Genomic DNA, 14,144 nt, shown 5'->3' with positions numbered 1-14,144 from the left:
GTAGCGATATCTTCGATCATACTTTCTGGTAATTTATTTAACTTCAGTCTTTCGCTAACTTTTCCGCGGCTATAACTGCATGTGGCCATATACATGTCATTGTCTACAATTGGGAAAATGTATCTTTCGATATCAACAACCAAAACATTGTCAAACACAACAGGAATCACGATGCAACCATTATAGGCAAAATATTTCAGCAAGTTGGGAGACTTTGGAGTTATTGTACCAGGAACTACTATAGTCAACTTCTTATCTGCTTGTTCCACATATTCATAGAAACAAAATGAAAGAGCACCAACAATAAAATATTTGAAATCTATCTTTCCTATGCAGAAGTCGTATGCATTCGCAATATGCAATATACTGACTTTGTCATAACTGTTGAACAACATCGCCAAGATATGCATCTTTCTAACGTAATCAGGAATCGCATAGTTTTCAGGCATACCATAGAGTTGTTTGAATATTTTCTCAGGTGGAATCCAAAAAACAGAGAAATCACTGATACTAAGTTCTGTATACGTTGGTAACAACGTATAATCGCCTAGTCCGATGTCATACCCATAAACTTCCATTGCACTTGTGCGGTCGCTTGTTTTCGCTGTGCTACGGCACCGTTCTCTATCAGTGAAAGTGGGTTCAGCCATCAGGTGGGTACAATTCTCGGTTGATGTTCATATCATTAAGGCCGCCAGAATGAGTACAATTTCCAATACAATAAGGAAAAGAAATGCTCGTTTCTTCTACATCACCATCCTTCTTGCCTTTTCCACGCCGCCGTCCGTGTCTATTTTTTCTTTTCCTACCTTTGTGTTTTCTCACTACCTCTATTTTCTCAAAAGAAATTGGAGTTGTCTGTGGTACAGTAACATCTAAATGATCTGTCAACATGCAAGTTGATTTGACATTCGATCGTCCTTTGGGCAAGAAATTTCGACATAATCAGCGCTGTATTCGCCGTCCCAGTCAATTTTCACAAACTTTTGCCGAATGTCTCGCCGCCCAGCAACAGCCACAAATAACAAACACAGAATCAACTTCATGATTGCGTCTGAATTGCAATTCAGACGCAGAAATGATTTTTCAAAATTCATGATGGGTGTTATATACAAAATTTGTTAGATTTGTTCCGTTTCCTCCCCATCGTCCATGTCTTCCTCGAATGTGATTTCGAAAAGTGGGATTTCCAACATGTAATCGGATCTTGCTTTGACATAATTATTCAACACTTCAACCGCGTCTTCCAAATCCACCTGATCAACCTCAATGTCATTACGCATGTACCAGAAATCACAAAGAATTATCAATATCGCATTTCGTATCGGTTTTAGATCTTCGAAACCAGTTTTATCCAAAACATATGGAATTAGGTTATCGTCTTCGGTATAACCCAAATTCTGGAACAGTGCTTCTAAAATGTAGGTGGATGCTAACTTACTTTTCATGTTGTTTGGCATGTCCCAGTTTAATTTGGTGACCGCACGTCCTATCATATCAATCAATGACAGGAAAACTTCCAATTCTTGTGACTGTTCTGCATGCATTAGGACATTGAACTCATTAGCATTGTACCGATATAACTTTCGTGCAATTTTCAAGTACTTTGCATCAGGTTCAATACCAAATTGTTTGAAATGATTTATAGCGTGGTGGTTTCCAAGTTGCCAACTGACCTCTTGCATCGTGATAACATACGATGGCCTCATTTGCCTCCTTATAGTCGTTATATTTAGCAAACAACCCATGTTTATGCATAAAAATAGCCAAATCGATGGAAAATAATAAACGCCTACGTATGGTTATAAATACACATTTTTTATTGTTTTGCCATACACCATAGTATTATTATTATCATTACTTTTACCACTATCATGTGTTACTGAAAGTCAACTTTTATGATATGGTCCATTCCAGCGTTAGACATGAACAAATTCGTACAAACAAGGTACCACTGTGGATTTTGGGTGTAATCGTCCTCAAAATTGTAACAAAACGCAGGTGAATCAGGATTTCCTGTATCAAACACAACAACTTTACGGAACAGTTCAGGAATGGGAAATACAGTCCTTTGGTTGTTTCCTGCCATCACAAGAATCCCTTCAACATGCGGCAAAATCATGTTACGCGATTTGAACACGAAATTCAAAATTCCTTATTTCAGAAAGTTTTCCATACCGCAATACTCTCCATCCAGAAACGATTCAACGTAGACATCTCGTGTCACAATTTTCGATTCCTTTCTCGCCGTGTCCACAATTTCAGCAATGTCATTGATTGTCACATTTTTCACTTCACAAAAGTATCTTTCCTTGAATTCATCGCGAGTAACGCAGACAGGCAATTCCTCTCCTCCCACCTTCACAGTAACAACTTCGCCCTTCTTCACGTACACGAACACGTCTGACTTTGATCCCGGGTGAATGCTATTGTTCATTACATACAACAGGCCATTTTTCGAATCCAAGAATTTCATTTCTTCGATCTGCTCCAAAGTACCAGAGATATTGACTGTTTTCTGAGCGTGCCATAGGTCACGGTACGTTTCAGCAATGTCAGTACCAACGATTTGTATATACTTCACATCAGCATACTTTTTCTCCAAATTATAATCGTCCCTGTACTGATGGATGATCGCAGGTTTGATATATGGATCAATTTCGCTGTAATCCACTGAGGAAAAGATTTTATCACGTTCCTCACTGTCATTTCGCAGAACTGGGAATGGAAATCGCTGTTGTTGCTTTGACTGTGCCATTTTGTGAATGTGTGAATGTACAAATTCAAACACGGCTTATATACCCTGCCTTCGAAACCGATTCTGAAACCGGACAGCAAATACCAAAAATTTGTTGAGTTAATTTTCGCCAAAATTAACTGAACTACAACAAATTGCTACTGCTACTCATAGTAGTATCGTTTAATACCAAGTATGTTTTACATTCAAAGTCAATATCAGTTGTTATCAGAGGGGCCCAGTAAAAAATAAAAAAACAAGAAGTTAATTATGCTATCCATTCATACTATCAGAACAAGGAAGTTAGAAATATTTATCGTATCCTAACAATCAGGAAGTTAGAATAATACCCAGCTTCCATGTCGTGTAAAACTTTCAATTCTTGGCTGGGGAGATATGTCAAAAACAATTTGAGTACAAGACTCAATATTGGGACAAAAGACGGGCCAAGGCAAGTAAATCAATTTTGATACGAATTTGTGACAAAATTAACACAAATACAGTTTTTGTTGGACATGTTTATTACTTACACATTTTGGAACTTATATTTTTTCATAATCATTTTTTACTCTTCTTGACAAAATCTTGCATTTCTTTGTTTTTTCTGTCCATCAGTTGGCTCACTTCGTTCTTATGGGCATTGAGAAGTTTTTCCACCTGTTCATAGTGATTTGCGAGAATTGATTTGAACTTTTCCTTCTGATTCGCAATCAAACGGTTCATTTTCTTGCTGATGGCATTCCATTCATCACCACATTCACTTTCGCTGTCAGAATCGGGAACGTTTTTGGGGTATATCTCACCCGTACCGTCACTTGTATACTCAGCAAGCAGCTTCCCCGCATTTCTAGTGGTAGTTCTTTTTCGCAGTCCTTGGAAACGGAAACCGTACGAACGCAGTTTATCTCTGACCTTTTTCAATGTGGTAGAGACCGGTTTCATGAATGAGATGTGAATCAAACCGCTGTCATAGATATTGCACGACTCGTACACACCGATGAAATCTAGAAAATCTTCAACTTTATCACGTTTCATTACCCAGTCCGTTGCCCATTTCCTTGGGTTATCAATGCCATCAATGATCACAATAATTTCAGCCCCGGTCAAGGGTGTAACAGATTTTCCGCCTGTAGCCATCGTGAGAGAGTATGTGAGATTGATGCAAAGCGTTACAATGAAATATACCCAAACGTAAATTTATTCCTGATGGTTCATTGGCAAAAAGTCAAGAATATGTTTGAGAAACATGAGATTCATTTCATCTCGCGGGCGTTCCATTTTTGATGAAAGTGTTTTAATAAAATCTTTCATCAACGATGGATATTTCATACATGGTTGCAAAATGTTTGCCATGTCTTGTCCGACAGCTAGCGACTGTGTGTCATAATCTTTTGCTGTGAGATTATCGTAGTTGACCTCTACGTTCCACCCGGTTCCATCATTTGGAAACATTCACATAGCCTTTGCTCACATTCGGCGTACTCCATCATGTATGGTTTCAGGAACAGATTCAAAATGGGATTACTGAGGTACCACATCCTCCTAATATGCAAACATCTGTTGTCAAAAAAGCCAAACAGCAAAATTAACAATTTTTCATATTTTATTACAAATGAGGAAGCTACAATATTCAGGAAGTTACAATTTTACACGACTTCTTCGCTCTCGCTACTGCTACTACTGCTACTACTTTCATTGCGTTTCTTCAAAGCAGTTGTAGCTGCAGGTTTAGTTTTCTTTGAGGTTTTAGTACTGTCACTCTGACTGGCATCCGAAGATGAACTTATTGTCAAATCTTCTTCAGCTTCTTTTTTGAGATCCTTTTCAGTCGCTTTCTCATCGCCATCACTGTCTTCGGTATTTTCTTCATTTTCCCCATCTTTTTTCTCGTCGGTATCCATTTGTGTTTTTCCCTCTGCATGTTCAATTACTTTACTATTTCCGATTTCAACAGTCTTAGGGTTATCGGTCACCATTTCAACATCGCTATCGGCGTCTGCGCTCACAGATTTGCGAACTGTAGCCTTCTGCGTGTCTTTCGCTGCAAGTGCTTTCTCCTCATTTTCATATTCGATGACCCGAGAGTCAGAGAACACGAAATTGCGGAAATCATTGTAGTTTGTAATTTCACGAGATTCATCGCGAGTCATAGTCTGTGAATTGCCTGCGCCGATATCGTAAGCGATGGTGTATATTTGTTGCGGGGTTAAATGTCTCTTGTACAGTATTGTACACCTTGCGCCGAGAGATTTCACTTTGGCGAGAATCGCATCTCTCATTTCGTATATGTTCTGTTCAATGAAAAAAACTGCCATTATAGGAGCTCCGGCAACGGGACCTGTTCCTGGGGCATACCGCTTTGCAGGGATAGCTTTTAATTTTCCCTCGGCAACTTGAAATTTTTTAACCATAAATTTTTCACACGCTTCCACACTCTAAAAAATTCGGGCTAAAAGTAGTTAATTCATTTACTATTTTGAGAAGTTAACGTCATATTACTACTTAAATGATTATTAGAGGTTCTGATTACTACTTTCGCAGTTGTTTTAGTATGTGCTGTTTACTATTTCCGTGCAGTTAATTGAATTGACCAATCAAAAGTGTCTATTCCTACATTTACTACTTTGGTAGTAAACGTCTCGACCAATCAAAGAGCTTCCCGTGCGCAGACGGTAATTTAGAATCGCCGCCATTTTTTCCCGCTTCGATTTTTTCCAAGACGCGCAACAGCATTTAGATGGAAAATCATTTAAGAGCATGGGGGATGGAGGAGCTCATTCCAATATTTGAAGGTAAGAATATCTGTAGCACCTGAAGAAAGAAATATAAATATATATTTATCGATCAATACTGAAAAAAATCATGATTTCTGTCAGCCGTGTTCAAGTTGCGCACCCGCCGCCGCCATTGCGACGGACGCGCTATAGGAAATTTTTTCGGCCTTCAATAATCCGAAATCATCTGGTCTGGTTATGGAATTATAGCGGCAAAACATATCGGAAAATGTTTTAGATGATATTTGGGATTATTTTTCGCCACTAACAAGGCAAATCGGAGAGACAAAGTTAGGAATGGGGACTTAGAAAAATAGTATACAAATTCAAATATCCCGCCAAAGAATGTCGTCATCAAGAACAATTCAGTTCAATTTTTCAAGTCATGGTGGCGCAGCATCCACTCAGAACTGACAACATCCGGCATTTCCGGCGTAGATTTTACATTTTGTGCAATTGTTTTGTGGCGTAGCTAATCAGTGGCTAATAACTGCATGATTTGATAGACATACAACCGAATAAGGGCGATATATATTCGTCAAATACTTGGCGTATTCTGACACTACCGTATTGTCGCCCTGTCAGCACTGACACTGTGGCTGTGGTGGTGTTTTGACTTCGAGACTTGACGAGAGTGTTTCGCTTCGGCCTTTTTTAGGCCTCGTAGTAGCTCAGCCTATCATCATCATTGACATTCATGACATTGGGAACCGACAAAGATAGATTGACAAGTTTTCCAGGAGTTAACAATCTCAAGCTGGCTACATTGCTGTACGTGTCATGACCAGTCATCATGGTCATGCCAGTGACACCCTGACATGTTATTGACAGAGATACAACAGCCACTGGGCTTAGTCAACAACCGGAGATAGAGACGAAAAATCGTGGAACAACGTCTAGGAAATCCAATCATACCGGCAGCCGCAAGGGATGAACCGCCCTGACGCTCAAATTGAGACAGGAAAACGCCGGCGTATCTCAACGATTTTGTGTAATCAACTGACACTCGTTCAAACGAAACGTATCGATACTCAATGCTAGATAAACGTTTATTTTAATACTTGCGATATATATACACGTGTAAGCCAGTACTATAGATCTAGGGTCAGAATAATACCCTGTACTGAGCTCAGAGTTCAGGTTGTCTACCCTGACTCTGTTATAGTTTGTGTGTTCTCATGGTTCAGATGGTCTACATGTAGCTGTGTTTTGAGACTCGTTTATGGTTAATTGCGTTTTAAAAGCAACCTCCAGGTTTTGAGGTCTGTATTTGAGGACAATTGTTGCCTGTTCTTTATTCCTGGTTATATTCTGGACAATTGTAATTTCATTCAAGTTATTTTGTGAATTCTCAATAGTAATTTGCATACTGAGTGATATTTTGATTCTAAAAGACTGGTGTTGCATAGGACTGAACATTATACTTGAGGACTTTCATTTCAAACATAAGGAGGGATATACATCATGACCTCACATGCTGTATCTTGGTCGAGAGAACATGGCGAGAGAAGTGTCAAGTGCATTCCCATATCAATCGGTCAAATAAATCCATAATTATACATTGAACATACGTCCTTCAATGTCAATGATATTCTAGTTCTACAATCTCACATTACTGAAAAGTTGCGGTCTATCTATAGTCTATTGAGTGGAAACACTGAAATCTGGTGAACATAATAAGGCCTTTCTCACCCCACAGTCCGAGACTAGATTTGCTTTGTTGGCCATTTTCTCGGTGAGGCAGGAGGTGCTCGGAGAGGTTGCAGTTGATTCCACAGGGTGTTTTTGATAACCAACTTAGCAGGCAAGATTGAGTAACTCAAAGTTGCCAAAATGGGCCTCTCGCATCTCGCAGTACATCGAAATGATCGACACTTCTGCAAAGATAATATTTAGTGCTGAATCGGCATCAGAGGCAAATGAATGGCACAAACAGCCCTATAAAAGTATGATGTCACTTTTCAGAATAGCTTCATTCCTGGTGTGATCCTGCCCTTGTCAACATGAAAGGCATTATTAGGTATTCATTAGACTTGTAAAACTCATTCGAAAATCATTTTCATGTCAGTTGTTGATTTATTTCATCTTTTTCAGATTGAACAGGATTATGATTGTTTATTCGAAAATGGTAGCCAACTCACCAAACTCTGGGATGGCTTTTTTGGCAAACGGATCATTACATATGCCTCAGCTGGTAAGCGTGGCAATTGGCGTGAGAAGTTAGGTGTCAAAGACGTCCTGAATGAAGGTAATTGTTGTTCATTCACATCACTACAAAACAATTTTTATAATTTCAAAGTAAATGCTATCATAGTACCAACAGAATGTTCATCTCTCTCTCTCTTGGCATTCATTCTAATGAAGTGAGTGATTGCTGTATTACTGTAATATTTACTGGCCATAGGAGGGAGTCCACAACAGGTTATGCATATAACCTCTCTTGACACTTGCTGCCATATGCTGGCAGTGACGGGAATTGAACCCACGACATTGGGATTACAAACATAATGCCTTACACAAAACGACCACACTCCACGACACGGTTGTTCCATGCTTGGTTTAGTTTCGTAACCGCTTAGTTTTAGTGACCGCTATCACTATATTAGGGTCACCCTTGAGGTGCTGCTAAGACTTAGTGGCACCCCATGGCGGAGGCCTTGTGATTCAACTTACATAGCAGTGACATAGCGACCGCTCAGCTTAATGGCACAAACTTGGCATGGCAGCACGCTAAGAAAACTGATGCTTAGCGGCCACCTTACCACCATTAGCAGCCAGCAAAGCTTTGAACAGACAAGCCCTGGTCCATTATGAAGGACAACATATTTTATTATTTATCTCATCTTTTATTTTTAGATGAAGAAAGTGTGGTGGCCCTCCAACTGTTGCCACACATACTACCACCAAAGCCAATAAAGTCATCAAATGTGGTACATAGACCATCAAACTTGGAAGCAGCCAATGCTTTCATCAGGTTCAAACAGGTAAATATCTGTTGTAGGCATACATGCCTTGTGCCTGCTACATGTATGCTATATAAAGAAAATTGGACTCGGAAGTATTAATGAACCTGGTGTTGTGTGTAATTCACTCAGGAGTTATATTTGCTACTGATCATTATCTCCTTACACTTTAATGGGGTTGTAACTTCTGATCAGTTCACAGGATTATTTGTGATTATTTCTTATTTCTGATTCTGATTTTTAATGTTTCATCTGATGTTTTACATTATTGTTTGTTTGTAATATGATACGGAATTAATGCAATGGAAAACAAGACATGATGCTTGATTTTTTATCTTGAATTGTACTTGCAGGCAACAACAAACATAGCAGCCTTCCTCGACACTGTAGAGGGAGAGGTCCAACCATTCATTCTAGCTCTTGGGGATCGCCATAAACCAACTCAATCATTTGTTATTGTTGAGCGCAATGCAGTGGAGCAGACATCTCTGTTGAAAGCAGTTGACTGCTGCTTCAAGCTTTTCTTTGTTCTGGACATCGCTTATCCAGCAAGCTGTCACATTGTTTGGGAGTTTCTGCAGGATTTGGTTTACCAAGTGCCTGTCAGAAAGGGGCAAACAGCCATCAGTAAGAATGTGACGAGTTTAAGGAATTATTTCAATGTTGCCAAGTAAATATGATGTTGCATCAAATAAGCAACTGGTTTTTGATCTGACCTACTTTTCAAGGTCACAGAGGTAAATACACAAAACCACTCGAGTGGGATTTCCGAGGTATCGGACTACACCCCGAGTGATGGTCTTTGGCTGGAAACCCCCGAGACTGCAGGATGTGACGAGTTTAAGGAATTATTTCAATGTTGACAAGTAAATGTGATGTTGCATCAAATAAGCAACTGGTTTTTGATTTGACCTACTTTTCAAGGTCACAGAGGTCAATATGCGTTCTCGGGGGTTTCCAGCCAAAGACCATCACTCGGGGTGTAGTCTGATACCTCAGAAATCCCACTCGAGTGGTTTTGTGTATGTAAATTTCTTTCGATCATTTTTAGTGAAAATTTGGGCAAGAAGTTTGATTTCGGCTGCAACACTGTTTCAACAATGCAAGTCTGGATTCGCACGTGTGGTATCTGGTATTTTTATCTCATGGCCGGACTGACCGCTGTTTCAGTCGGATTTCCCCGGTCGTTTATTGTCTTTGAATATGCAATCACTGGCGTTGGGGCTATCATAAACCATCAGTCGTGCTTCGAAAACAGTTGTGGGCTACATTTGCGCCAATTTCGGCTGGTTTTGTGGAATAATTATGTTTAATTATGTTTTGATACGACAAAACGTGACTTTGTGCACTGGATTTCACTGACATCGGGCATGGGATAAACGTTTTTCTATGGCACTGCCATTTTGCAAGACAGCATGTTTTGTAACTGCTTTAGCTACAGATTCCTAACTTGGTACAAATGTTGGTGACCCCTACTCATGGACCAAACTGGGGTCTTTTATAGTTCACTGTTTTGCCACCAGGGGGGGGGGCAAAGGTCCAAAGTTAAAATGTTTAATTGGTCAGATTTTCACGAAATTTTGATGGTAGGTACATTAGCAAGGGTGCATCTCAGAACTAATGGGTTTCTTATTTGACCTTATTTTCAAGGTCACAGAGGTCAAAGTCAGCTGAATCTATTTGAACACACACGTGAGCACATGATTCATGGACCATTTCATCCTGCCAGTGGCAGTTTTGCTAGATAAAGAACTGTGAGAAAAAATCTTAGATTTACAACAACCCTATCACAGGTGATCATTGGAATCTCATTATTTAAGCACATTTGGAATTTTGCAAGGTCCTATTACTGGTAAGAAACATGCTATAAAAATTTGTTGGCTTTGGGCCCAGGATGCTACTTTTTGGTACTTTGGCAGTTTTCTAACACAACAAGTAAGTTCTTTGAGAAAATGTTAGTGGTTCCTTAAGATATGCAGTATCTCAAATCAGATGTTTCTTATGTGCAATGTGCACTGCCTTGGAGTGTATACCAGTAAATATAGATCCATACTTTTAATTGGGAACAAGATTTACATAAATTTTGCCACTCTATTTTATTGCTTTTCTCATGGTCTCATCGAAAAGTAAAGCATACCATTGGAAAGAAAAAGTCTTCCAAAAGTTAGCAGAAGAATCTTCCGAAAATGTATTTTCCAATGAGATGAATTGGCATGTTAACTTTTTTGTAAATGATCGATGTTCCCAATCAAGTGTATAGATCTATAGTCTGACTTTGGCTCTACGGAAAGAACAGTTAACTCCCTTTGACTGTGAGATTTCATGCAGATTGAGTTGATTTCAAAAAGGTAGAGGACCTGTAAAAACATGTAAAATGTTCATTGTTTGATTTATGGCAGTGATGTCTTAATGTTGGTACAATCGGGTAGTACTTTATTCCCATTGTCAATGATGTTGTTTTTTGGCTCATAATATTGTCTATCGGTCTGTCAACAATGGTGGCTATTTACTTACTCTTGAATCTAGAAAGTTGAAACTTTGTGTGTGGATGTCTTATGACCACTTAATTTGACATACCAAAAATTATCGCACTTTGACTTACCTTCTGGGATACGGGCAACCATCTTTAATAACCGTATTTTGTCAATATCATATGAAAACTGATGGCAGTGTATTCCTAATACTAGTATCTAATTTGTGCCAAAATCTGTCAAAATAATCTTAATCACCATGAAAATTTGAAATGCCAATCTCGATCTCCACTGTGTTCATATCCACTTTTAATATTTGTTGCCAAATCACAGGGGGGCTAAAATTGTGAAGTTTTATTCGACTCTAGTCATATTGTGTTTGGAGAGAATGTTAGTACTGGTTTCAGTGTAATATCTTTAATCAAGTGATATTGCCCAACTTTGTGATCATATTGCAATGGTACTTTTCATCCATTTTGTCCAATATAGAAAAAATAATATCTCTTGTGGGTGTATACATAAATTCAAAATGTACATGTATAAAAAATGGTAAGCATGTATTTTATCAAGAAGTCTTGATACACTGATTTATATGATATAGGACACATTCTTTTTTTAAGATATATGGAGAAAAAAAAACTATATTCTGGGGGGGGGGGGGGTCTAGGCGAGGAAAGGACAAAATTACCCGTGTAATGAAGAGATTAATATTGCACATATTATCACTGTTATTGATATTCATTCATATACATGTACATTACCTTGTTATAATTTATATCCATAGGTGGACATTAAATTGTATGTTGTTTAGTACAAGGTGTTTTGTGATATAAATCTTTTTTTGTTATTTGAATTGTTATGCTGTCAAGCAAATACTTGAAACTGACATGGGCCAATGAATTTCTATTCAGAGAGGGAGCGCAATTTGTGTATTTATACTTATGTATACATTCCATTGCTTTTATTACAGTGATATGGGGGGGGGGGGTGGAAGCATTGGTACTTACTGTTGTAATACACTATGATTCAAACTATGTGATATGTGGTAGTACACTGCAGTTGATGTTTCTTATTGAATAAATTTTAAATTGTTGTTAAAATTAAAATACTCTTTTCTTCCTGTTGTGGACAGACTATAGATTCAGCTGGATGTCTTGTGGCGTCTCCATCTAGGTGAGGGCAGGATGGAAGTGACTAAAGTAACTAGACTGGCGTCCAATGGCATGCTTGTTTTGACTGTTGGATACAAAAATGCAGCAGAATCATGTTTTCCTGCCCCAAAATACGGCCCACGGATATTACCACCAAGGAATAGTAATGGCAACAACAACTCTCAGAAATAGTAAAAATTTAACTATTTATGTGGTTCTACAGCAGTAGAGGAGTGTTCAACCAAAACCACCAGGAATAGTTAACTATCAAAAATAACTATCAAAAACAGTAAAATAATTACTATTTAATTGTAGAAAAAGTTACCATTTATTTGGTTAAACATCTTAACTACTTTGAAGTAGTAAAAATTACTACTTCTATGTGGGTGCAATATTAATCCATTAAATAGTAACAATTTTACTATTAATGATAAAATAGTTCTTAGAGTGCATGTATGGAATGAAGTTGTCGAGGATTGTATTTTCATCGCTGTCTTCTCCCTCATTGAGCTCGAAAAAATGTCCTGTCTTTTCATGGCTGTTGTGTTTAAGGGCACGCAGAATTTGGTTTTGTATATATCCTTTTATCAGTGTTGAGGAGCCGGTTGATGTGGCATTTGTTTTATTTGCGGTACTGGTCTTCGCTATAGGTTTCTTAGGCGCAGAAACTGTAGCGGCGGTAGATTTGGCTTTCGTTGGTGCAGTCTTCGTTGCTGGTGCCTTTTTGTTAGCCGGTGTGGGTTTTGGTTTTGCAGCAGCAGATTTCGCAGTTGGTGTTTTTGATGTGTTGTTGACCTTCTTGGAAGCTGCGGCAATTTCACCATCTTTCTTGACTTTGGGTGTAGGCAATGAGGGTGATGATTTGTTCATTTTCATTTTCTTTGCTGGCGGTTCACCTTCGCTGTCCTCACTGGCTGAACCATCTGTCGAATCACTGCTTTGTCCGCTTTCATTAATGTTGTATTTTTTCTTATCTGTTTTATACACGTTATCATCGGCGGCACCGTCAGTATCCGATAGAACTGTTATGTCTTTCTCACTCTCCTTGTCCATTCCAGCTTCAACATCATCCTCTGAATCGCTGTAAATGGGAGTGGATTTTCTTTTCCCTTTTTTTGCAGTCTTAGCTACAGAACTAACCTTCTTTTTCGAATCTTGTTTCGCAGATGGTTTGTTACTTTTTGGATTGGTTTTTGACGGTTTTCCCTTTACTGTCGATTGACCCTTCTTTGGGCTGAATGATTTTTTGACCTTCTTTTTCGAATCTTGTTTCGCAGATGGTTTGTTACTTTTTGGATTGGTTTTTGACGGTTTTCCCTTTACTGTCGATTGACCCTTCTTTGGGCTGAATGATTTTTTGACTTTGACTTTATTTTCCTTGTCTGAATCGTTGAACAAATCATCGTCTTGGCTTTCCAAATCTGATTCGTGAAAGTCGCTTCCACTTATAGATTCCTCAGCTGTGATTTCTTCGTCCTCGCTATCGCTCTCGCTGCTATATTCGCTCTCGCTTTCACTCCCGCTGTCACTCCCGCTGTAGTCGCTTTCAGGTGAGGTGCTGACGTGACGGCGTTTGCCCTTTTTGGACTTTTTACTTTTCGAGGATTTCTGGCTTGACGATTTATTAGACTTTTTCTTCTTCTTGTCTTCACCTTTCAGTTTATTTCGCCGATCCCTACGTGCTATACGGTCCTTTGCCAGCTTTTTGTTTTTCCCCTTCTTGTTTTCAGCTGCCAGTTTTTGTACACGTTTTTTCTTCTCTTGATTTCGTTTCCTCGCCATTTGCTTTTTATCGTCGTCGTGGTAATCGCCGTCAGCAACAACAAAATCCGAATCATATTCATCGTCAACTGAGGCATCGTCCTCAGAGTCGGTCACATCACATCGTTCGCCATTCTTCTCCGCTTCGATTTCACTTTCAGTCAATTTGGTTTGCCTTTCGATATCTGAGTCGGTAGGCATTATGGAAGAACTTTTTAAGTATCGCTGTGTGGGTTCAAGTTTGAAGTATAGTATCCTCGTGGTGATGTTCGCCGAAGTGTCCACTT

The 14,144-nt window shown here is 38.9% G+C and overlaps 3 protein-coding genes across 3 annotated transcripts; 1 reads left to right on the top strand and 2 right to left on the bottom strand.

Annotated features, from left to right (window-relative positions):
* Positions 1 to 4,383: 4,383 nt before the first annotated feature.
* LOC135499355 (uncharacterized G-patch domain protein DDB_G0278987-like) lies at positions 4,384 to 5,016 on the bottom strand. Its single transcript, XM_064790100.1, has one exon. It carries the CDS (start codon positions 5,014 to 5,016, stop codon positions 4,384 to 4,386), a length of 633 nt encoding a protein of 210 aa, XP_064646170.1.
* A 2,382-nt stretch (positions 5,017 to 7,398) lies between these two features.
* Positions 7,399 to 9,781, top strand: LOC135499888 (uncharacterized). The gene is made up of 3 exons (XM_064790914.1): positions 7,399 to 7,759; positions 8,368 to 8,495; positions 8,828 to 9,781. Exons 1-3 carry the CDS (start codon positions 7,573 to 7,575, stop codon positions 9,146 to 9,148), a joined length of 636 nt encoding a protein of 211 aa, XP_064646984.1. The 5' UTR covers positions 7,399 to 7,572; the 3' UTR covers positions 9,149 to 9,781.
* Positions 9,782 to 12,498: 2,717 nt separating this feature from the next.
* On the bottom strand, positions 12,499 to 14,058 carry LOC135499354 (uncharacterized). Its single transcript, XM_064790099.1, has one exon. It carries the CDS (start codon positions 14,056 to 14,058, stop codon positions 12,499 to 12,501), a length of 1,560 nt encoding a protein of 519 aa, XP_064646169.1.
* Positions 14,059 to 14,144: the final 86 nt, after the last annotated feature.

Source organism: Lineus longissimus, chromosome 15 (assembly GCF_910592395.1).
Source record: "Lineus longissimus chromosome 15, tnLinLong1.2, whole genome shotgun sequence".
Classification (NCBI taxonomy): Eukaryota; Metazoa; Nemertea; class Pilidiophora; order Heteronemertea; family Lineidae; genus Lineus; species Lineus longissimus.
This window is presented reverse-complemented; position numbering and strand designations above follow the sequence as displayed.

Bases quoted from the DNA above. Each gene is read 5' to 3' on its own strand.
- LOC135499355 (XM_064790100.1), bottom strand. From the start codon at position 5,016: ATGAGAGATGCGATTCTCGCCAAAGTGAAATCTCTCGGCGCAAGGTGT.
- LOC135499888 (XM_064790914.1), top strand. From the start codon at position 7,573: ATGTCAGTTGTTGATTTATTTCATCTTTTTCAGATTGAACAGGATTAT. The intron at 7,760-8,367 runs GTAATTGTTGTT...TTTTATTTTTAG, and splicing joins CAAAGACGTCCTGAATGAAG to ATGAAGAAAGTGTGGTGGCC. The intron at 8,496-8,827 runs GTAAATATCTGT...TTGTACTTGCAG, and splicing joins CTTTCATCAGGTTCAAACAG to GCAACAACAAACATAGCAGC.
- LOC135499354 (XM_064790099.1), bottom strand. From the start codon at position 14,058: ATGCCTACCGACTCAGATATCGAAAGGCAAACCAAATTGACTGAAAGT.